At 37.0% G+C, this 23950-nt stretch overlaps 2 protein-coding genes across 5 annotated transcripts; one reads left to right on the top strand and one right to left on the bottom strand.

Annotated features, from left to right (window-relative positions):
* Positions 1 to 4662: 4662 nt before the first annotated feature.
* On the bottom strand, positions 4663 to 12107 carry mbtps2 (membrane-bound transcription factor peptidase, site 2). Its single transcript, XM_052596558.1, has 11 exons — positions 11874 to 12107; positions 11057 to 11205; positions 10506 to 10644; positions 10314 to 10417; positions 9597 to 9724; positions 9305 to 9423; positions 9050 to 9230; positions 7180 to 7274; positions 6356 to 6551; positions 6196 to 6271; positions 4663 to 6075 (listed from the first exon to the last, which is right to left on the bottom strand). The coding sequence occupies exons 1-11, from the start codon at positions 11946 to 11948 to the stop codon at positions 5853 to 5855; spliced, it is 1485 nt and encodes a 494-aa protein (XP_052452518.1). The 5' UTR covers positions 11949 to 12107; the 3' UTR covers positions 4663 to 5852.
* Positions 12108 to 13719: 1612 nt separating this feature from the next.
* LOC128012919 (small muscular protein-like) lies at positions 13720 to 23237 on the top strand. 4 transcript variants are annotated; one of them, XM_052595505.1, is made up of 5 exons: positions 13720 to 13821; positions 17756 to 17820; positions 19952 to 20038; positions 20596 to 20730; positions 22121 to 23237. In XM_052595505.1, exons 2-4 carry the CDS (start codon positions 17782 to 17784, stop codon positions 20719 to 20721), a joined length of 252 nt encoding a protein of 83 aa, XP_052451465.1. In that variant the 5' UTR covers positions 13720 to 13821; positions 17756 to 17781; the 3' UTR covers positions 20722 to 20730; positions 22121 to 23237. The 4 variants fall into 4 exon arrangements, with proteins under 4 accessions (XP_052451465.1, XP_052451467.1, XP_052451466.1 ...); XM_052595507.1 differs by lacking the exon at positions 13720 to 13821 and adding an exon at positions 14268 to 14398; XM_052595506.1 differs by lacking the exon at positions 13720 to 13821 and adding an exon at positions 15595 to 15762.
* Positions 23238 to 23950: the final 713 nt, after the last annotated feature.

Below are 23950 nucleotides of genomic sequence, written 5' to 3'. Positions count from 1 at the left end.
GCCAAGTTTCCCCAAAGAATTTTTCGTCTGGAAAGAAATAAATGCACTTTCTGAGCCATCAGGAGACGGTGGGATTTCTGTCTTGTTTAGTCAACGGAGGGGAGCTTTCCATATGTCTCAAGTCAGAAAGATGTCAAAAGTGTTGAAAATCCACAGCTGTTAGCAGCTGGAGTGAATAACCATTTGTATAGTGCAAAGGGGAAGAATTGATCTTGTAATTTGTCCAGTGTGTCTCTGAGGGAACGTCACACTCCAGGAGCATTTGTCAGATGATGCATTTACTAAAATGAATAAAAAATTTACATGTAAAGGGGAAGTTAAACATAAACTCATCAGCAGATGAGTCAATTTTAAGCCTCGGATATCAAATCACTCACAAAAGGAATGGTGGGTGAAGGTCAACACTGCAACAGGGACACATCTGTGATAAAATAAAACATACTGACCTCAAATGTGATAACACACTCCGTCACGATCCTGAGTGGGTGTGAGATCATGTGAGGATTTCCTTCACCACTCTTATCTTTAGATTTTATTGACATTGATAGATATTGCATGTTATGACAATCGGATAAAATGTACGTTTTCCCCACAGAGGAAGGACACAGTTACAAGGACCATTTTCCCCACCCTTCCCAGCTCAAACACATATATTTTAGACAACTAAAATACAAATAACAGAACAGATACAGCTCACACCTGTCGACAAAATTTTCAGTTTTGGGTGAAGTAACGCTTTGAATGAAAATGAAAAATGTTGCCTTGGCAAATTTGAACCAATAAATTTACTGAAAATTAAAAATAAATAAATAAATGAAACCTAAATAATAAAATTGGCACATAAAATGACAAATAAATATACCAAAATAAAAACTTAAGCTACAGATATTAATAACATTTATACTAGTATATAAATGATACTAAAATAACATAATAACAATGGTCTTAATTTCCCGGCAGCACTGTGGATTTGTAAACCATCTTTGTTTGTTTGTTTGTTTGTTTGTAAAATATTGCTTGGAAAATCTCTATTTTCATTAAAAGTAAACACTATAAAAACTGCAGATCACAGAATGAGATAAATGTGGAATTTATCAACAAAGCATAGACCATTTTCTTATCGCCTGAAACTCATCCCTAACTGACATTAGAATAGCACAGGACACAACTCGGAAAGAGATCAAAGAAATTCTGTGGTTAAAGGGTGGGCTTTGATGCTTGAGTAACTTATCAATCTTAGACACTTTTCTTTTTCATTTCAAATACATTCCCCAAAAATGGCTTTTATTGTAGTTCAGAATAAAACATGTTCTTGAGTGACGACTGCTGTGTGCCTCCTGCAGTCACTAAATCACACATCACTTCAGATGGGTTAAAAGAGATAGAGCTCCTGTTTTTGTGTGATGAAACTCTCACTCTGTAAACCTCTTAACCACAGTGACAAAAAGCCACATCTGGTCTCTCACCCTGAAGACTGATAACCCAGATGTCAATTATATCTTATCGGTTATTATATTAAATTGGTTTCTTCTGAAAAGAAAGATTCACGATTATGTTTCTAGAAGAGTTTATGACATAAAAAATCTGTTTTTTTTTTTAAGAATTTGCACCAAAATAACATATCTGCTTTGTTTTCATCGGTTTAAAATTTACATTTGATTCAAATATATTTCTATAGCACTATAATAAAACAAACAAACAAAAAAAAAAACATTCCCATGCAGCTTTATAAAGATTGGAACCGTGCCTTCCAAAAGCTATATTTATACACAAAGCAATTGTGGTTAGTGAGGAGGCGAGAGCTTCTTTTTCAAGACCAGGGGAGCGTCTCGTGGCTCATTATGTTTTTAGAGAACAGGAGGCCGTGGTCAGGAAGACCAACTACACAGAGCGGGAGGGTCGGCTCCTCAGCACGGGACGTTACAGATGAAACCTGTATTTAAAGGCAAGGCAGACAAGGGTACACAATCATTAGTTTAAACACAGGCGGTGGAGATATGGAACATATGGAGGACAATGAATGAGAAGACGGATCAATGAGAGAAGGAGATATGTACAGTAGGAAGGACTGCAGACACTACGCTGGACTAAACCTCACGCATGGCTGCTCTGTTAACAGTATGCAGAGATACTAAACACACACACAGCTCCTCAAATCACTGACAGTGAAAGAATGCTCATTTATACACATTAAAATAGGTGAAACAAATGTTTGTAAATGCCAGCAGAAATATTCTCACAACGGTGTTCCTGTGAACTTGGTCATAGCCTCCAGATAATTGTGGTCTCTGTTTCCCAGACTATAGCATACTGTATGAAGCCAAGCTTACTGTGACATTTATCAGAGCAAACCTTCAACTTAGAGTATTATGGTAGAAATAAGCTATCCTATTAATCATATATCTGCCTTTGCTGTACAAAAGAAAAATACGTTGTTTGTTTTTGTGTTTTGGTCCCTCTGTTAACCTCAGGCCCACAGCAAACACATGGGTCATTACCTATATGTGGCTTTTACATTCACTAAAATAGCTGTCTAATGATATGTTTAATACATTTTGTGTGAACAGACAAGTCACCTGAAATAAATAACTTTTTATTACACAAGTAACAGAAGGGATATTCATGTCAACACTTCTATTTTTCTAATAGAAGTATATACAAATGAAATAAAACCTGAGACTCCCAGTGTTTTCTGTTCACAAGTACATGAACTAACAAAAACTCTCCCTATATAATTACTTTTTATATATAAAATTATGTAGTTTATGAATAAATATTAACATTTTACCTATTAAATGAAAACTAAGATTCAAGTCATGATGACTGTTAAAATACGTAGTTTGTGCTTTGACTTTAGTTATGTTTTCCCCACAAATAATATTCCAGTATTACTTCCATGGAAAATTTACCCTGGATTAAAAGATTAGGGAGACATTAAACACGAAAGAATGAATGAATGAATGAATGAATGAATAAAATAAAACCGCAATGAAGGATGCATGTACAATAATTCAGATTTCATTTTCCGCACTCAGTTCCAGATATATATAAAGCCAGAAGAACAGACACACATATAACAGCCTTAAGGCTTTCTGGGTGAGAGTAAGAAGGGAGGAGTCTGGTTTCCCCACGCACAACCACATCCATGTGTAATTATTTTCCCTCTGAAATAGCACAGACATACAGTCCTCCATCTTCCCTGGGGGCACGTTCTGAACACAACCTCAACACACCCTTCTTCTGAGGAAATGAGCCAAAAAAATACCCAGAAACATGCACAAAACATGCTAAATATAGCAGTCCATCTGAGGCACATGACGCCAAAAGATGCAAGCCTCAAACGAAAACAAAGGGCAAACTGATGGACGGATGTGCCCTACACCTCCATCAGGAAACATTTAACAAAATGACTAAATGCAGTCACGTCTCAGATGTGAAGCCATCAGATATCATGGATCAGGTTGGTGAAGATCTTCAATAAACAGATACCACGTGATTCACATACTAACCAAAATCATAAAAGTCAAAAATGCTGGAGCGTAAACAAAATAACTGACTGAAGGACCTGAGGGAAAACTGCAGCCTGACCCATGAACTCCTGTCCCTTTCTCAAAGTCTGTTCAGTATGTTCTAAGCCTCGCACTAGACATTTTCCATGGATCGAAGCATCTTCCTAAAAAAAAAAAATAAGACACAGATCTCATGTCTGATCATAGCAATCAATACAGTATGAAAAGTGCAATAATGTTTGCAGATTATGCAGGGTGTCCAAGAACGAGCCAAGATTCCTATGGGACGATCCTTCAAGAGAAACTGTGGGAATGAACATCGCAAAAAGTCAAGCAGAAAAAAAAAAACTCAAAGTTATCGAAGTTCAAATATATTTGGTTGGAGACACCAAATGTTGGCAAGCTGACCACATAATTGCTAACATTTTCCCATAGAGCCTTGCAGCAGGGGAAAAGAGACATGCAGAAGCCATTAACTCGCTGACAGCCTCCATCTAGGGGATCAATACACATTCTGATGTCCTTGAGAACAACACCACACGCACATTCAACAGAGTAGCAGTGTCCATTAGCCAACAAACATGCTACACCCTTATCTGTGACAACAGATGGACCAAGAAGTCACATATCCATAAAATAACTTCAACACCTTCTTAAAAACGCAGCAGTCATCAGCGGCTCATTATCTTACAGTCCAACAACACCCACTCCACTCCAACCATTTTCAGACTATCAGATTTCTATCACTTCAATATAGCACTCCTCTTTTTCTCAGAATGTCCTCACATCATTTGCAGCCTGATTGGCAGCTCTTGTCAGTCACTGTGGTGGTAAGAGGTTTCTAAAAAGGAAATGCATTCAGTATTACAACCGGATCTCTACATCATGATAAAATGATATCCAACAACAATAGGATAAAACACCTTTCCTAATGTTTAATTTTCTAAAACTCAAAATTAAGCTTCACATGGAACAATACTGACATCTCATGGCAGAAAATGTTCTGCAAGAATTATTATAAATAGATGATTATTATATATGAACTTCCATGTGATGTTTCAGAGGGGCAGAAGGTTGTTTAGACTTAGTAAACATATTCAGATCAGTACTGATGTCTCTACAAACAAATAAAAAAGTCAATGACACGTGAAGGTTTATGCAAATTTTGTTCTTTATTAACAAATGTACAATGGGTCAGGAATGACAACAAAGATGAAGTACCTTAAAAACAAATCATTTCTATTTTAGTGCATTTTTAACGCACGGGCTAATTGTTGGGGAAAATATTCACAGTATACAGATCATAAACGATATGAACGTCCCCAGTGCACATCAGAGCATGTTTAGAAATTGTTTACCCTTGTCATCAGGAACATTTCATAGTTGTGCCAGAACATACAGCTCGAATCAGAACCAGAACATACAAAATGAATCAGATTGGCCATTTGCTCTCCTACTTGGCAAGTAAAGCTAATAATACTGCAGTAGTGTATTCTGTGTCCAGTCCCTATATGTACAAACGTGTGGTTGATTAACATTGTATGCATTTCATTTTTGGTTTACATTGTTTTTAAGATGAACTCTGTTTTTTGGTTGGATGCTACTCTAGTTGATGGCAACTATCTTGAACAGTATATTGAAACATAATGGTGTGGAATCTGTGGATGCACACTTTCAATTGCCATCATGCAAATTATTTTTAAAATAAAAAATGTGGCTGGTTGTGTGGTCTAAAGTTGTCACCATTTGTAAGTTACTTCAAAGATTCAATTCTTCATTACAAAGCAAGTAACATATTTTTCAAAATGATCACAGATTACTCAGTGCACCTGTTTTTACTTGCTTCCCAAATGTCTCAACTGGGGTCAATAAAGGCTTTTTAATGCCTTTATTTATGTAGTACACTTGTAAATGTTTGGGTTAAGCTGGTGTGCAGAAAACTGAACTACAGACACTCAAATATAAAACTACACATGTGTGACTATATACTTCAGGAAGACAAAGGCCAAACAGGAAAGTAATGCCCCCAAAATCCTCTATGTATAGCACAATTTCTGGGTTTACATTAACATTTCTGATACAATGTGATCATGTATTTATCAAAAAGGGCACTTTTGGCACTGTCCTGAGCCTATTTTACTGCTTATAGCTGAGCCATTCAAACCTAAGGACACATCGATTAAGAGTTTTCTCGATCGAGTACAGCAGCATTTGAAACCCTCTGGGCCCCCCTCTCAGGGTGGGCAATCTGGCAATTACCAGCAAAGGTGAAACCACCCAGTTGATTGACTCTTAAGAAAGCAATTTCCCCCAAACTGTCTTATTGGAGGAGATGACTGTGTGTTATCGTGCTGTGACCATCCACAGACCCAGAGCAACATTGGCCGCTAGAAGGGCACTGCCCCCCAGCAGAAAAAAGAAGCCAATCAGCTCTCGGTTGTTCCTCTCTGGGATCACAGAGCTCAATGTAGCTTCTAGGAACGCTGTGAGCATCCACTGGCCGTCCAGTGCAAAACACGGGACAGCGTTTACCACCGCCAGGGCCCCCGATAATGAGACCAGATATCTTAACAAGCAGGGAGTTAAGGCTAGTTCACAGCAGTGACAAAACCAATACCTCCTCGTCCCAATTCAAGGGTCATTTATTATGTTTGATACCCAATAACTGATAGTGTGGGAAGGATACTTGCAGAAAGTCTCCAGCATGACAGGCAGATCTGGATGAAGAAAGCCCAAACGAGGAACGAAGTTGGTGAGACTCACTGAAAAAAAATCAAGAAATTAGCATTTTTAAAAACAAGATTGTTCACACAAACCTGACTGTATGAAAACAGAAGCTGTCCGACCTGAAAACTGTAGGTGTGAAGGGTAGCCGACAAACAGCATGTCTGTTTGCGGTGGGTGTTTGACCCGAATCAGTCTGGTCTGGTTCTCCAGAGACGGGATTAAACACAAGCTTGGGGTGAAGTCTGTTTGACAGTCTGTGTTCGTACGGCATGTACGGCTTGCTTCGATGGTTTTTCTGACCGGCAGGCAGGCAAACTAATAATAGTGCCAAAAACACCAAGACTGAGGTGGCAAGAAATAATGTTGCAATAAAATTGCCCTTCTTTTGTAAGATTTACAGTGTAAAATTGATCAGTGTTTTCATTTCAGATAATTTTTTTGAATTTCTATTTTAGAACGGACATAGATTTGTTTGAGCCAACAGCACACATGCAATATTCACAATATTAAATTGATAAAATGCTTGCAGTGTTTAGCAATTACCGTATTTTCCGCACTATAAGGCGCACCTTCGATGGATGGCCTATTTTAAGAACAGTTTTCATATATAGGGCGCACCGGATTATAAGGCGCATAGAATAGAAGATACTGCAGTCAAACGCTTGACTGGGTTTGCGTTATGCATCCACTAGATGGAGCTGTGCTAAAGGGAATGTCCATATATACAGCGCTCCGGATTATAAGGCACAGTGTCGTTTTCTGAGAAAATTAAAGGCCTTTAAGTGCGCCTTATAATGTGGAAAATACAGTAAGTGCCATGGAGCTTATTGCCAATACTAAAAGGAGCAAACAGAATCAACCAATATATGTTTTATAACAGCTCTAACTTGTATAAAATTACCAAATATTACTGAGTATATTTCAGAAAAGCTGTCTGTCTTACCAATTTGCTCTCCACATTATTACTATAAGAGAAGCAGAGATCCGTCAAGCTGTTGTTCCCACAGCACTCCATAGTGCCATCGAGACGCTTGAACGCTGAGTGGACAAAAAAATCAGAACCAGCGAACAAATATTGGTAATGTTGAATTTAAACATCTCTATTTGCACTGCCATTCAAAAGTTTGAGGGCGAAAAGATTTAAAAAATAAATAAATAAATAAACTTGTGCAGTACAGCAAAAAGAAGTCAAATTTTTGTGTTTTTAAAATATTTCAGCATCATTACTCTTCTTCCTTGTCAAAATGATGCTTTAGAAATAATTCTGATATGTTGATTTGCTACATTTAAATGTCTTATTATCAATGTTGAAACTGTTGTGCTGTTGAATATTTTTGTGGAAACCATGTTACTTTTTTAAATTCTCTGGTGAATAGTAGAGATGTTCCGATACCCTTTTTCTCTTCCCGATACCGATTCCGATACCTGGGCTCAGGGTATCGGCCGATACCGAGTACTGATCCGATACCTGGGTGTGTATCTGTATATACAGCTGTATATACTACTAGCCCTGTGTAAATTGCTAGAATTCTTTTTATGGTGTGCTTCAGACAGATCCCTCAATAAAACATGAACAAATACATGGTGAACTACTGTATTTATTACAGTATTTTTATTATCTAACATGAATTTGACAGTATTATTTATTTTCATATGCAAAAAAGAACTTCAAATGCAGCCAAAAATCTAACACCGCAAACTAAAAAAGGTATTTAAGTTTTACAATATAACTGTATAAAAAAACTGCAACAAATAAGTCTAGGAATATAAAAAAAAAGATCTATTAATCAGATAATCTCTTTACAACAAAACAAGTAAAAAACAAGCAACCATCTAGGCATAATTATTATTATTATAGAGACGTATTATTATTACTGTAGGCTACAACAGTAGCTTTATATATTGTCAATTTACTCATGTAAACCAAACATTTATTTTAATGGGCTGCCATGAAGATCTTTGAGTGTCTGTGTTTATGATATGACAGTATTCTCAAATGAAACGGTAAATTCTCATGAAGTGACGGTTTATGCGTTCGTGTCCTCATGACACACAGCAGAGACTACAAAACAGCGAGCTCTCGCGCATCTGTGCCAGTCACCCACAGAGATGTAGATTTTGCGGGAGTAATATTTAAATAGTATTTTGCAGTTTAATATTCACAGACACTAGTATATATTCGGCTACTGTCTGGAGCCCTGCGCTTTGACTTACACGGAAGCGACTGAACGCAGCTGCCGGTACTGAATATACTCGAGAGTCTGTAACTACCGGTACTACAGAGACATACTGCTAACCACTGATCTATAATATAGTAGCGGCTTCACTGTGTTTTGGCAGTTTAGAATGTGATGAGTGATCCAGTCATATATAGATAAGGGCTGCTAACGCGTTTTCATTTCTTCTTCGCTGCTCTAAACAGGGGTTGCTTGTGGCAACACAGCACAACTTCCTGTGTTTTCAATGCATTTTGAGCAGCGAAGAAGAACCGTGCAGCGGTTAGGCAAAGCTTGCGGTCATAACTAGGTATTTTTTAAGAAAATGGTATCGGATCGGTATATGGGTTCATGTACTCTGTAATTTGTTGTGGTATCGGAGATATTTCCGATACTAGTATCGGAATCGGAACAACTCTAGTGAATAGCAAGTACAAAAGAATATAATTTATTTGAAGTGAAAAGATTTGTATCACTATAAGCATCTTAATTGTCACTTTTGATCAAGTGAATGCATCTATGCTTAATAAAACCTTTCAAAATGTAATCTTGCTGACCCCAAACATTTAAACAATAGAGTATAAGGCAGGTCTGTACCTCTTCCTGCCGTCGAACTGAGCTGCAGTTTTGCAGTGTGAACGCAGTATCCCGTCTGAGCATTATGGGATAGATGCTGAATGCAGCTGTGCCAATCCTGCACTCCCCGGACAGAACAGTCCTCCAGCTGGGTAACCAGATCTCCTAGAAACAGCCCACGAGGTCCACTTGATGGGGAGCCCTGTGAAAACGAACCGATCTCAGACACTAAAGACATCATCTAAATATAAACCTTATGATGAAAGGTGACCGGACCTCCACCACCTCGGTGACAAGCGCCCCTGCTCCAGTGTAATAGAAGGGAAACAGGATGATGGGCAGCAGGAACAGGAAACTGAGGGCCACAACACACAGCATGAAGTTGTGCCATACACCTGCACCAAGACAGAGAGAGTAGAAGAACATTATATACTTTAATAAAGGTTGTAAGAGGTAATCATTTCTAAACAAAGTGTTAGGTTTCATAATAAAGTGCTGCCATCTACTGAAGGTTTTATGAACTGCATTTGGAAGATTTGTGGCATTGTGCTTGTTTAAAAAGTCTTACCGGCACAAAATATTCGGAGCTGCTGGACTGGAGAGATGAGGTTTAGATGTGTGGTGAAGAGGTCCACAAATGCTCCAGGATAAATCACAAACATGAACATGCCAAAACCATTCAACCTCACCTTCTCCCTGAGAAGAACACGCAGAAAAACGTTATACTCCACGTACATTTAAAACAAACAGAGCACACCAGATCTTCTTGTATAACTAGATTTGGAACAAGCCAAGAAACACTTTACTTACATTACACGCAGATTTTACTAGACAAATGGAGTGAGATTTGAGTTTGCGTTGGAGCAGCTCGACCCAAAACTACTGCTAATACCTAATAATGGATAGCTCTCTCAAACGTGCATGCAAACTTTAGAAGACTCATGTATTATTACGCAAGTAACCTTCCTATAAATTATGAGACATTACATACAAACTGACTTAATGTTAGTGACCTTTCCAAAACCAAACTACATTTTTACATTTATGCAAAAATCTAAAGATTTACTCTGTGAGAATTTAAATGTATGATTGTACAGATGATCTTGTTTTTGCTCCACTAGGTCAAAGTCACCTTAAAGCTGCAGGAAATGCAAAATGACTTCAAACGTTTTTTTTTATAGAATACTTTAACTTGTACTGGCTTTATGTGGGACAAGTAAGTGTTCAAATGTTTGCTTAGACAGAAATGACATGTTGCATTTTTTAAATGATTACCGTAGTTTACCTTAGTGCTGCCACCCCATGGCCAAACTCATGTATGACTCCGCTAACCAAGATAGCGATGAAAAAATAGGCCAACTGACTGACAGGAAGGTTCACACCAGGCACCTGATGACAAAAACAAAATGACTTGCATCACTGTTAAAACAAAAGTGCACCATCATCATCTAACTCCTATGAGCCCTTCTGTTCTCACCACCACTTGCAAGATCTGTTCTTGTGACCCCTCTTGTGTCTCTGCCATCATCTGACTCAAAGTCTGCAGCAATGTTTTGCTCAGAAGAACCACAGACCCAAACATCGCCAGAACCCCGAACACCATTCCAGCACTGAACCTAAAACAGCAACAAGCAAAAAATATCTGTATATCTTCTGATTCGATTTTAACTCCCAGGTTTTTCATTCTTTTACTATGATGCGAGTATGTGTGGGGGAGGGTAATGCCCTGCTCTCATCATAAGCAGCTTAACAATTTTTTTAACGACTAAAATTAATCAATATCTTTACTGTTGATTTAATATGGCAACAGCCACATTTATAGAAACCACAGCACAGCTAAGCAAGAGAGGTTTACATGTCTTTATATATATTATATATAAATATGTTGATTTGTTTCATTCAGAATCAGAAGAACAAAATACTGTCAACTCTAAATGTTAAAGGGCTCATAATAAGCATCACTGTCATCACATGCTCCACAAAAACAAAAACAAACAAAAAAACTGATTTGAGGACAGTAAATCATACCAGATGTAGAGAAAGTGAGGGTTGAGATGAGCACATTTGGCAAACAGACGGTTGAAGATGCCGGTGTGCCATTTAATGTGGAACGGAGCGAGAGTGAATCCGTTCGAGGATAACCAGGATTCATAGCGGTTCTTCACCGAACTTGATGACTGAAGGTGAAAGAAAATGATAGGGCTTTATGATGAGGTAGGTACAATCATTTGTGCGAAAAAAAATATTACAGTGTTGCTACTGTTTAGAAATATGATCTAATTTAAAAAAGTTTTTTACCACAGCTGTTATTAACCATGTGTTGCCAAGTTATATCTAAAGCCATTTTTACTTAAGAATCATCCATTTGAATAGAATCCTACATTAGTGAGAGTAACTGTTTTATGATAATCATTTAGATTCATTAACACTGAATAACTTTTAAAGTGGGAACTGAAAAACTGAACTAAAAGCATGGCAGTGCCATGGTACAGTAATACATCAGATAATAATATTATGATACTGAGATATACAATATTAATAAAATTATAATGGTACATACTACGACTCTACGAGTCATGGTAGTTTGACGGTATAGACATAGCACATGTTTTGCATGTTTTTGTAGAACATATAGGCTAAATGTGTCTAAAATGGTACATAAACATGCTACAAATTCTGTACAGTCGTATTAATTTACATCACTGTATCAAAATGCTGCATGCTCATTTCATCTAATGTCCTTGACAAATTAGAAAGCATCAATAACAGTCGATTCCATTATTTAGCAGCAAACAACTCTCTGTTAACTCTAATAATGAAGGGTTGTATGGAGAGATCCGCTTACCCGCAGCAGCGTGTCCGCCAGATACACTGTACACCACCCGCCCATCACACACACCACCACCGCTAAAGGAATCATGGCACACCGGGCTGCATGCGTCTCAAGAGCGTCCAAATCCAGAGACAAATGAACTTACGATTCCGATTGTCAAGGACGACACCATGCATCCACCGAGTACAAAACACCGTGGAAGCCGACGCTTCCGCATTTGCGTGAATTACGCTGGTCCAAACGCAGTCTAACTAATCGAGCAAGACTGTTTACTTTTGTCAGAGCACATAGTGGCTCACAGTCACAGAGCAATCGAGCACGTAGCTTGAACCATTTCAGTGAATCGGTTCTTTCAAACAGAACGATTCGGTGATTTGTCTTCATCACGTTCTCTGACGTTTTTAATTTTAATTAAATAAGCGTCATTGTTGCAATTTGTGTGTCTCGGTTCAGTTTGTTGCTGCTATGTTTAAGCTAATAAGACATTAATTACAAATTACAGCACAAGTCGTACATTTCCTGTGAGTTTTATTTGAAATAGTTAGTCTATTGTACAAAGAAAAAAAGAGGCTAATTAGTACATTTTGGGCTCACTTCATTTGGACTGTATGTGTGAGGTAGGCTAGTAAAGAGCCTTCCTTTTCACTCCAAATGCATACTATCAGCTGACTCATTGGTTCTTAGGTCATTACAAACAGCAGAAAGTCAATTACAATGTCGATTCTCGGTACAATTGATATGTTGGTGAGATGTTGACTCTGCATGATTCAGACAGTGCTTGGACAAACTGCTTACAGTAGTCTGATTCATGAATGAATTCTTACTCCCCAGTCTCTAGTACATTTAGTGTGGGTTTTAGGGATGGGACCAGTGAAGAAGACACAGGAATCTGGCAGGATGGCAGAATTCCCAGAAGACCAGTTTTTGTGGGCCTGTTTAAGTGTTTCAATTGAAAGATCCGACACACAAAAGCGGTTTGCTCAGAAATCGGATGTCTCTGTTTTGCAGTGCAGCTAAAAAAAAAACAAAAAAAAAAAAACTCCATGTGCTTTTCATTTGCATTTGCTGAACCATGAGATTACATCTTATTTGCACCACAGACGTATCTGTAAAGTACACTTTAGTTTCCAGCTGGACACATTTGGTCTCTGTGGTTTTTGTACTTACAAGACTTGCAATTTAATTAAGACGTATCAGGTATTACTGCTGACCTATAAGCAAATGATGGCAGTCAACCAAAAAGGTGGTCAGTTTGCCACTAAAGGCCACTGTTATAGTAAATCGTATGAAAAAGTGCAGCAGTTTTAAATGTAAAGCACATGGGAACAAATGATGGGTTCAGAAGTGTGATAAGTCCCTCCAAACATTTCCGTCTGGCTGGGAACCAAGCCTTTCTTGGTGAGAGTGATCTTTAATGTCCCTTAGGCTCCTAAAGGTCTTATCGGATAATTTAATATCTGAGATAGTGGTCTAGATGGACAGCAATAAATAGCAGCCTTTTATGAATACATAAAGTGCTAGTTTCATAATACCATGTGTCTATAAGGAGGGATAATTATAAAATAGACAACAGACACTGAAAGGACATGTCATTCTTCTAATATTCCACTCACTTCTATGACCTGTAAATGAAATTCAACAATATTTGTACTGTCCAACCATGGATTTAGCCACTTTCAAGCTGCACTGCAATAGTATGTAAAAGTTACATGCACATTAAAATGATTCTAGGATTTAATAATTGTGTATGTGTTATATAGTAGTATATGTGCTGACTGGCAGGATGAGCAGGAAGTTTGTGACGCCAGGTAGAGGGAGGAGAATTCAGGTGAGGATTTGCATAGCTCTGCTGTCTGTAGAGGACACTTTCCCCATCAGCTCTGAGCTCCAGTAAAGGTTTATACTCAGCAGTGAAGGAACTGAGTGAGCAGGATCACACGTCAACTACTAGTGGCACCAGGTAAGGACAGAAGATGCTTTAACAGTCTTTAATATTCCATTTTATGGTTGTTGTTTGATATTTAGCCTTTCAAATAGTTTAGTGCATTAGGCTCAATCACGTTTAACATTTATGCATTCGGCAAATGCTTTATCCTTGCAAGTGGAAGCAAAATATATATTATACCAGTCTGTGCGCTCAAACCCAGTGATTTTGATGTCTCTACAGCACCAGGTTCTGTTTAAGGAATCTACTTTTCCAGTGAAATTATGTTCCACTTCCATCGTTTGTTTATACCTGTTCACTTGTGGGTCAAAATCTGCCTAGTTTAAGATCTGAAACTCCTCTAAACTGGCAGTGCTGCTACCACTGGGAATGGGTCGTCATGTCAAACCGTGGCCCAATCAGATGCATCCCTGGGCTCTGCGTGCTGGAGCCTAAATTAGGTCATGATCTTAATAAGTATTGCTCTGTGATTCTCTGACTGCGTGTAAGAGAGCAGAAGAGGACCTTACAGAGAACAGGAAGGGTTTTTGACTGGTCATAGTAGAACACAAAGCAGTGAGGAGGTGTGGACCTCACGCTGGCAGCTGAGCAGGTAAGGGCACAGTGGGGTCACGATATCAGTGTCCTGTGTCGTGAAAAGGTCAAAGTCTATTCATCTATCACCAGTCACTCTTTCTGAACTCGGTTTTCTTCCATTTTCATTATGTGATCTACAGTAGTAATGCTATAATTTGTACATTCTCTCTTAGGTTCAGGCATATTGAGGACATTTCGATCTAGGTCTCCTAAATATAGCACACATTTATAAATATATGCAAATATGCTTGTACACAAACTTGGTGGCAATTTAAAAATGCAATTTTAAAATTTAAAATTTTACATCAATGCTGTTGTAATTCTGTGTTTCTTGTGGACACATCGAGTTTGGATGACTGGGCTAAGTTTATTTATACAATTAATATAAAAACAAGATACTGTATATCTAAATCTATCAATCTATCTATATATATATAACAGTTTTTCCATATATTGTCATATGTAATTACTAATTAATTGATTAATAATATAAATAAACATGTTTTATGAACATTTGAATAGCATAATAAATGATATATGCAGTATATTATTTATTTCCGGGAAATGTATTCATATTACTTCTAAATAAATAAAATAATTTAATATAAAATGTATAATAAATATGAAATAATATGAAATAAGTTATTGTATGTGTATATGTTTATGTGTGTGCATTAGATAGACGGATATTTTTTATATTATTATTATTATTATTTATCATTCGTTTTTAATATTTCAAGCTTGTATTAAGATTAAATATTTTGTGTGTAAATATTATTTTTAATAATATAAATTTATAATTTTCAGGGATATAAATAAATAATCATGTTTTTCAACATGATTTGAAAATTGTCAGATGAACATCTTGTTTAAATGGAAACAAAAATCTCTTAACATTTGTATGAAGGATTCACATGACCAGGGTCAAACATTTTACATAGAAATAGTGCTTGATATCTCTTATTCAAAACTTACATTTGTTTCCATGTTTAAATTACAATTTAAATCCCAGATCCTCATGTTTGGACCCTACTGCATGTGTATGTAGTAACAGGACCGTGAATGAGGCTCGAATGGAGCTTATATAGCTTCTGTGAAGTGAAGAGTCAGGGTGGACAGAAAGCAGGTCCCCTCTGTGTATCACACTACTATTTATAGTGTGAACAAATCCAAGATATGAGCGGAATCCTCTGCTCCTCTATATCCTGGAGTGAGGGACAGAAAGAGAGATAGAGAAAGTTTGAATAGATACAGAACCGAACCACTGAAGTCAAGACCTCTTTAGTCCATTAAAGGGAAAGACAGAAGAGAGAGAGAAAGATTGACATTTGTCCTGTCTGTCTCACATCGGGGAACAGCGGTATACTGTAACGCCAGCAGGTATGCAACTTTTGAGGACAGAGGGAGGATGTGTATGTGTGTGTGTGTGTGTGTGCGTGTGTGTTCATCTGCATGTGTGTGAAAATATCAGGGTTAAGGTTGCAATCGATACATTAGACTGCTTTTCTTAGGTAAATTATGCCAAATATTATCATGATGATATTATAAGACAAATATATATATATTTTTAAATCAGAAATCAAAGTTTGACCTCTTTAGACTGACCTTTCCTTTAGTTTCCTCTACACTCATTCTTACTAATTTCATATGTTTTATGTATATGTTCTGTTTGCGTGGGACTCTGTGATAATGACTCAGGCCTCTGGCAGGATTCAGGCCTCCAAAATTTATTCTAAACCAACAGGCCGGTTACCGTAACTGTACTTTTACATAAGCATTAGAATTCCGTGATGATACACATGTAAATTCTATATTTATTTTTTCTATCTTGTGGTTTTGGCCCAGGACAGTCAGATCGCACCTAAACATAGGATTGTGATGACGTTTGATGGTTTACATAATAAACAGAATAATACATTCAATGAATTTGATGAACAAAACATTTAACCTTTTGTTAGACGTTTTGAATACCAAATGCACTTTTTTTTTTAATGAAAGAGAAAATCTTGTCAGACCGGTTGGAAAGGTCTAGAACTTCTGGGAGACTTCCAGTCATAGTGGGAATTTAATGCAAATAAACTGTGCCTGTGAAACCATTGTGGGAGTTTTTGAAGATTTCAGCATCTGGTGGGGTTTATGATACTCTAGCTGGTTACATTTAGAGTTTGAGATGGGAGATAATAAATCTAAAATCTCAAAACACATTTAGTTTGATCTTTGACTGATATTTTGGACATTGAGGAGTTTAGAAGGGTATTTTGGAGGAGTGTTGGACAGCTGCCCTGCTGCTCTTTGAAATGTAAATTTAGCTCAACACTCTGCAGCAGTGATGCACTGCTTTTAATGTGCAAACAACATCCCTGGTTACAGTTGCTAAGGTTGTGAACCCTACCAATCCTAGCCGCCCCACCGAGACCTGTATTAAGTTCAAAAAGGAGGGAGACGTTGAAAGACAGAAAGTATTGATATGAATATTGCAGATGCATTACCGTGCATTCTGGCAGTAGTCCTCAGGAGGGTTTCTCTTATATCCCATGTGTTCTCAACGGGACGTTCCATCAGCAGCATAACCGGGCAAATTACGAGCAGAAAGCTCCCCACGAGCACATAATCAAAGCTCATCTGCCTACAGCTGTGTTCATTAGGACACTGAATGATTTTACATATTTCCGAACAGCTTCCTGTCAGAGACACAGAATGAGTCATTCAACATGCAGTCTCCTGTGTTGTCAAGTATGTAAATGTCTTCTTTTTATTTCCCTCCAGGTCATTCTTAGGAAGTGCTGCTTTCTCATTGCATGTCCCCATTAGTTTTATAGAATAGCATTAATGAAATGTTGTACTGTTATAAGAAAATGATCTTAACTGTCACCAACTTAGATACACCCAAATATGAAGGTTCACAACAAACTCCAATTGTTTCACTTTGAATTTATCGCACAAAGTGTTTGGAGAATCATCTGAGACAAAATTCCTACTTCAATGAAGCATCTCTGATTTTTTTTTTCACTATCAAGTCTCTCTGAGCTATTAATGAGCAGCTATTTATTCATTTACAATATCAGCTGACATTCCACTTTATGTTCCATATCCGGTATAAAGAGTGTGTAGGTGTGTGTTATCCCAGCCCTGTTCTCTCCATGTTAACATAAATGATTCAGGGGTAAGAGCTGCTACCTGCTCCTCACTTCAGGAGTCACTAAGCAACTGAAAGACTATCCACGGGCACCTGAGAGCCGCAGGGGGGCTTTACTTTTTTATCTCTGTAACATACATACATATAGCAGCAGACAAAATCCATGCATTGAAACCCACACCGGGCCGCTCTGTTTATCTGATCAATGCATTCGGTCTCTTTCTGTCTTTTCTACAGCAGGAACGTGGACACAACTGCACAGAATGTCTAAACAGCCATCGTCCAATGTAAAAGCCCTGCAGGTGAGTATTTTGTGTTTTTTATGTGTATGTAATTTAAGAGTAGTGTACAGTGTGAACTTCTGTATTGATATGTATCGGCCCTCAAACGGTTCCCAGTTTGCTTTTCTTAGCTCAAACACAATTAAACATGTCGACATTAAATATTTTATTCTGAAAAGTCAGTTCCCTATTTTGAATACTGAGTAAAAACAGTTGAATGTACATTGCATTACAACACTCACACGAGGCCATTCACAAATACTTGAAATACATTATGGTGTTGATGTGTGTCCAGCTTTTTTCTTCTTGATAGGAAAACATTTCTTATCCAAACAGAAACTTTTTATATAAAAATAGACTTGTTCACTTTAATTAAAGTCCTTACAGCCATTTTCCTATTGCTAACCGGTATACAGCTGAAGGGAAAAACTATGTAAACCCTGTGGGTTTTGCATAAATTGGTGAAAATGTGATCTGAATGTGAAGTCTGCTTAAACAAAACCCGCAAAAGATGATATATTTTTTTTCATATTTTTATTTTACACACTGGCAAACGTATGTGAAAGTGTGTTTTAATATCTGGTTAAATGTCCTTTGGCAGCATAAACCTCCATTTTTTTATATAAAAAAAAAAGAAATGAAAATGTATACTTTTTTGTTTTTCTATTGATATGACATAGTTGAAGATTAGATCAAGCTATGACTAATTTATACTGAAATCCATAGTGTTCACATACTAGTTTCCCCCCCTGTAACTATACGTCTGGCTAGGAGCAATAACATACACAGAAAGAAAGATTTTCAACAGTTCACCACAATTCTTACAAACACTGAACACTTCAGCCAAAAATAGACACCTTTATCTTTCCATAAAAACTCTCCAGATACACATGAATCCATAAAAAGCCAGAGCATATGGAAGATATGGTCTGTCAGAGAGCACAGATAGAAGAAGACTGGTCATGCATGCAAAGACAGGAGCACATGGTCACTACTGTACATCCTAAAACAGCCAATCAGATTTCGTCCAGCAGCCTATACAGAGGGAAACTCAAGAGAAATGAAAAAAGAAGAAACTCAAGGGTTTGATGTACTGGACCATGAGATACATGCAAAACTGTACTAAAAGCCAAATCCATAAGAGCGTTCGGGATTGGTTGAGAGATGTCACATGCTCTACTCAAAACACTAAATTGCAAAATTGTAAACTGAGGGTTTGACCTTGTGTGACTAATAGAGCAGGACAATAATTCATAAAATGAGGCAGAACAGAAGAGATAAAAAAAAGTGTTTGCGGTTTTACATGGAAATTATCCCATTAATTCAAATGAAATAAAAAGTCAATTTTGCTGATTATTTTTATTATAATTCAACATTTTCCCCTCCAAATTCCATTCTCTTTTCTTTACATGAAAATATATTTTATATTATATATTTATATTTAAAGTATATCTTTTTATATTTTTTTAATTAAACAGTATTACATTTAATTAACAAAATATAGTTATTTAATAAATAAAACAGTTGGATAACCGTTTTAATGACTTCAGGGGAAATTTAAATAATTCTACTTATCCAAAATATCATTTCTTTTCTTTTGATTTTGGGGTAAAATGTGACCTGCGTTCATGAGACTCACCAAAATCATAGGATAGTTGAGAAAAAAACAATAGTAATATATAAGAGAAGAGATGTGGCAACAATCCATATACTTTCCTTCTAATGTAAAGCTGTAAACACGTTTTCCATTTTCACTTTTGGACTTTGTTTTTGTAATGCATGCAGCGTTTAGAAGCCACATAATAAAGACCGGGCTAAAAAGGACAGGCTGTCCGCGTCGGGCCTCAGCAAACAGAAGGATGTCTGTCATCTCACTGTTTTATCTGTGTTGCCCGCAGCTCATTTTCATACAGGCACTTTGCTCTTTATGAAACACAAACTCCAGCAGGAAGACACGTCCAGCAGGTTTTGTGGAAAGGTTTGGTTTCGACAACTACGCTTGACCATTGCACAGCATTACATGAGTTTAAATGACTTTGGTACTCTGGTGATTGGATTATAGGCGCGGTTGCAGGAGGAAATGAACCGTGTCAGGGGTGAGGTGTAGCAGCGATGCTAACCGTCTCATTGGATTTTCTTGTCTGTCTCAAAGGCCAACCTTAATATTCCGATGGGGGCTCTGCGTCCTGGGGCGGGACATCCTGTGAAGAAGAGAGAAGATACAGTAGATGTAGAGGAGGTTAGATTCTGCTGGAAGAAAGCTCCCATACACACATTTCGCCATTTTATAAATAAACTAATTAGACACACATATGTATTCCTGTTACCAGATCACATTCAAATGTAATAATAAAATATTTATTATATTGTTTGTATATAATAAAAAAGTTAAAGGTACAAAGATAAGCTATCTTATATATATATATAATGAAAAAAAGTAAATGGTACAATATTTTCAATATGAACATATCCAATTCTGCAATAGAACTGATATTATTTATCAGATCTGCATTATTCCTATTAATGATTCTCATTAGAATATTATTAATGTGATGCAGTACTTTTTAACACATTTTAAAATCAACACAATTACTATCATTCAGTAGCCAACTAAAAAACTATTTTAATACAAACATTTTGCACACGGTAATGAAAAGCAATGAAGTTTGTTTATTTTATTTATTTAAAATTAAGTAAATTTTTTATTCTACTTTTTATTTTGTGAGTAAACTATGACACATTCTTGAGATTTTTGTGAGGGCCACTCAGGTATATCTCTCACAATTGGTTTCATAGGCATCCCCAGTGACTCCAGAGGAGAAAAAGGCCCTCCCTGGTGGCGTGAAACTACCAGGCCCCGCCGTCGACCTTTCTGAGCTCCAGAACGTAAAGAGTGAACTCAAATGGGTCACCAAGGACTAAACGACACAGGTAAATCTGATAGTCAAATACACACTCACACCCCTTTTTTTTCCATCTAACATTTTTGGTTAGTCAAAAAACTTTGCTGGTTGTCAATCTTATGTACACACACACAAATGTGAGCAGAAACCAGGGGCGGATCCAGGGGGTGGGAGCCACGGGGTGGGGGTGGGAGAATGTGCCAAATGAGCTTCAGTAGAACAACAGTGAACTGTGGTCAGATGAGATGTTGTTAGTCTATATGTGAGTACAACAAACTTTCCTCTCCTGACAGCTGTTCTTTTTAACTTTATGTGAATATAAGGTCCACGCTCTATATTTCTTCATCATAAATAAAGCTAGCAAGAAACTATGAACATACAATGTAGTTCTGTCATCAGTTAAGTCATGAAATTACCAAAAATGCAATTAGTGCATTTATTTATCTCTTAAATGCATGTACAATCATATTGTGCAATTGGAGATCATAATATACAATATAGGCCTTCACAATAAGGTCCAAGGTTTTTTTTTTCTAATTTAATGCACTAGTAAATAGAATCACAGTGCACATATACTAGAAAATATGCACTATTTTAATTTTGTAAAGAACAAATCAAAATTTAACTATTTAAATGCATAAAATAACAAATTTTATTCTGTCATTTTTTTAATTAACCAATTCTTATCACTATATCTGCATGTCTCATCAATGAGTATGCAATGGAGAACAAGCTTTGGGGGGTTTTGAGAACCAGAACCAAGCTGACTAATGAATAAAGCTATAGTGAGCTAATTTATTAAAATACCTGGAGGTGAGGAATAATACACAAATTGTCAGCATTACTTTATATAATTTGCAAATATCTCAAATAAAATTTAGTAGAATTTAATTGTATCCAGTTGTTTTAGGCACTAAAAGTCTAGTACCTTATAGTCAATCACATTTTTATATTAAATTAATTAAGATTTCTGCGTTGCTAGTCCCTCCCTAGCCATCCCTATAAAAACATCCCGTCTCTGCCAGAGGCAGGAACAAAAGAGCAATCATTTTTCTAAATGCGTCGCATCACTGAAATCATCTAGAAAGGCTCCATGCTGCTTACACAAATGGCCACATGGTGTCAGTAGCTGTAAAAGTAGTTTGCACATATGTTAGTATGCATATGTCAGGGCTGGAGTGCGTAAAGGGGTATGAACGTGAAGCAGGCTCTATTAATACCCTACAGATCAGTGGGGCAGTGAAAGTCTGTCTGTGTGCAGTCCCAGCATGCCTCACCAGACCTTCCAATTATAGAGCAAAACATGCTCTGTTACCCACTCTGCAGAATACAAACAGAATTTGCTATGCATACTACTTTGAGATTACACGTTTTTAATGCCAGTCAACCCATTTAACTAATCCTTCTCATCTTCACAGGTGACTTCGTCCCCAGTTTTTCCAAGGCTTTGGTTGCTATCTCCATCCAGTCAGGTTCATGTATTTACCACAACTCCCAGAGAATCGGTTGCAAAGAAATCAACGACAAGCCTTAATGATGACACTACCTACTGACCCGAGAATAATGGATTATATATCATAGCAAAGACTGATGGGAACTGAGCAACTCGAAGCTCTGAACCAGGGTTTAGTCTGTCTAAAATAGGTCACCACTTTTTAAACCTCCCTGTATGCTATTCTGTATTTTGTTTTAAAATGTACTGTGTGTTTAACTTAAAGGGATAGTTCACCCAAAACAATGCATATTCTGTCATTTACTCACCCTCACTTGTAAACTATCCCTTTAAAGTTTGATTTTATAGAAGTTCTGTGTTCTCCTACTACCATCAATGAATCATAAAACAGAATATATGAGACTGAAGACATTAGGTAGTGTGATTCATCTTAAAATTCCTCTTTTCTCCTTAAAAAAAAAACAAAAAACAGATTTTGTCTTAAAACAACTTGAACAAATGTGACACCATAAAATCTAATTTCTTTTAATGTATTTTATGTCTAGAAGATTAATATGCAAATAATTGCTATAAAATTTATTAATACGTCAGAATGTCATGCATTTCATTTGGTTAAGTTTCCTTTGATTGACAGCCCTACTTAAAACGTCTCATGCTGCAGGCTTGTTTTCACTCCCTACACATCTCTTTCTTTATCTATGGCTTTGTTCTTGTGTGTTGCAGTACATGAGTAGGCTGTTGCATAATAAAACATGATTTCACGTTCTCTCGAAGAGCAAACCCGTAGGAGGAAGCCAGCACTTGTTATCCTTGAACAAATAGAACTGGATTTCAAATGTCGCACCATTGGTTTGTTATGTACATAAACTGGGATCAGTTTAACAGTGTAAAGTTGCTTTTCTCCTCACTTGTAAATCACATCATATGTGTCTGTACTGCTCTATGATCTAGTTTACTAGCAGCAGGTGTCGTGACCTTTGAGTGAAAGTGTCCTTATTAAAGATCATGTATTGCTCCTCAGTCTGCATTAAGAGCTGGGAAACACATGCATATATAATTCAGATAAACTGTCTATTCCTTCATTTGTAAGGCTTTATTTTCTTCAAGGCTGCTTTGAAACAATGTATGTTGTGAACTGGATCATGACATGAAAGACAAGCAAACAAGTTTCCAGTGTTAATTGGATGAGAGTATGAGAGACTGAGTACATTGATATAACAGGACTTATCAATCGTGTGGAATTGGAATGGAATTTTTTTTTTTTTTTTTGGGGGGGGGGGGAGGGGATTAAGCATCAGGCAGTGGTGCCTGGAACACAGAGAGAGTTACCAGCTGTCTTCATAATTCCCTTATTACCCACAATGCAATGCAGAGAGACCCTTTAGTTCTAAAACTTCTAACCGAGAAGCTCAAAATACCTAAACTTCCATTGATTTTTTTTTATACAGTCTTCTTTTCTGCTACCATATGCTTTCCATTACACATTTCAGATTGTATATCTATGAAATGTGTGTGTATATTCAAAGGAATTTCTCACCTGTAAGCCTTATGTACACCAGATAATATCAAAATAGTTCACCATGACCACCATAGCCAAACAAAAACTCTAACAGGAAGAACAGACACAATTATAATTAGAACTGACACCATTTTGGGCTGACGGGTAAAAACAGTGAGAACCAGAGAGTCTGAAAGTGACTGAAAACATAAATCAGTTGTATAAGAAATTAAATGCATCCATCAGATGTGACAATTTTCATTTAAATAGTAAATATAGATTTTGTAGTGGCAGATG

Source organism: Carassius gibelio, chromosome B24 (assembly GCF_023724105.1).
Source record: "Carassius gibelio isolate Cgi1373 ecotype wild population from Czech Republic chromosome B24, carGib1.2-hapl.c, whole genome shotgun sequence".
Lineage (NCBI taxonomy): Eukaryota > Metazoa > Chordata > Actinopteri > Cypriniformes > Cyprinidae > Carassius > Carassius gibelio.
This window is presented reverse-complemented; position numbering and strand designations above follow the sequence as displayed.

Excerpts from the sequence above, each read along its gene's own strand:
- LOC128012919 (XM_052595505.1), top strand. The coding sequence starts at position 17,782 with ATGTCTAAACAGCCATCGTCCAATGTAAAAGCCCTGCAG. Across the intron at positions 17,821-19,951 it reads CCAATGTAAAAGCCCTGCAG|GCCAACCTTAATATTCCGAT; the intron begins GTGAGTATTTTG and ends TCTGTCTCAAAG. Across the intron at positions 20,039-20,595 it reads ATACAGTAGATGTAGAGGAG|GCATCCCCAGTGACTCCAGA; the intron begins GTTAGATTCTGC and ends TTGGTTTCATAG.
- mbtps2 (XM_052596558.1), bottom strand. The coding sequence starts at position 11,948 with ATGATTCCTTTAGCGGTGGTGGTGTGTGTGATGGGCGGGTGGTGTACA. Across the intron at positions 11,206-11,873 it reads TGGCGGACACGCTGCTGCGG|TCATCAAGTTCGGTGAAGAA; the intron begins GTAAGCGGATCT and ends TTTCACCTTCAG. Across the intron at positions 9,231-9,304 it reads TTGTCACCGAGGTGGTGGAG|GGCTCCCCATCAAGTGGACC; the intron begins GTCCGGTCACCT and ends TCGTTTTCACAG.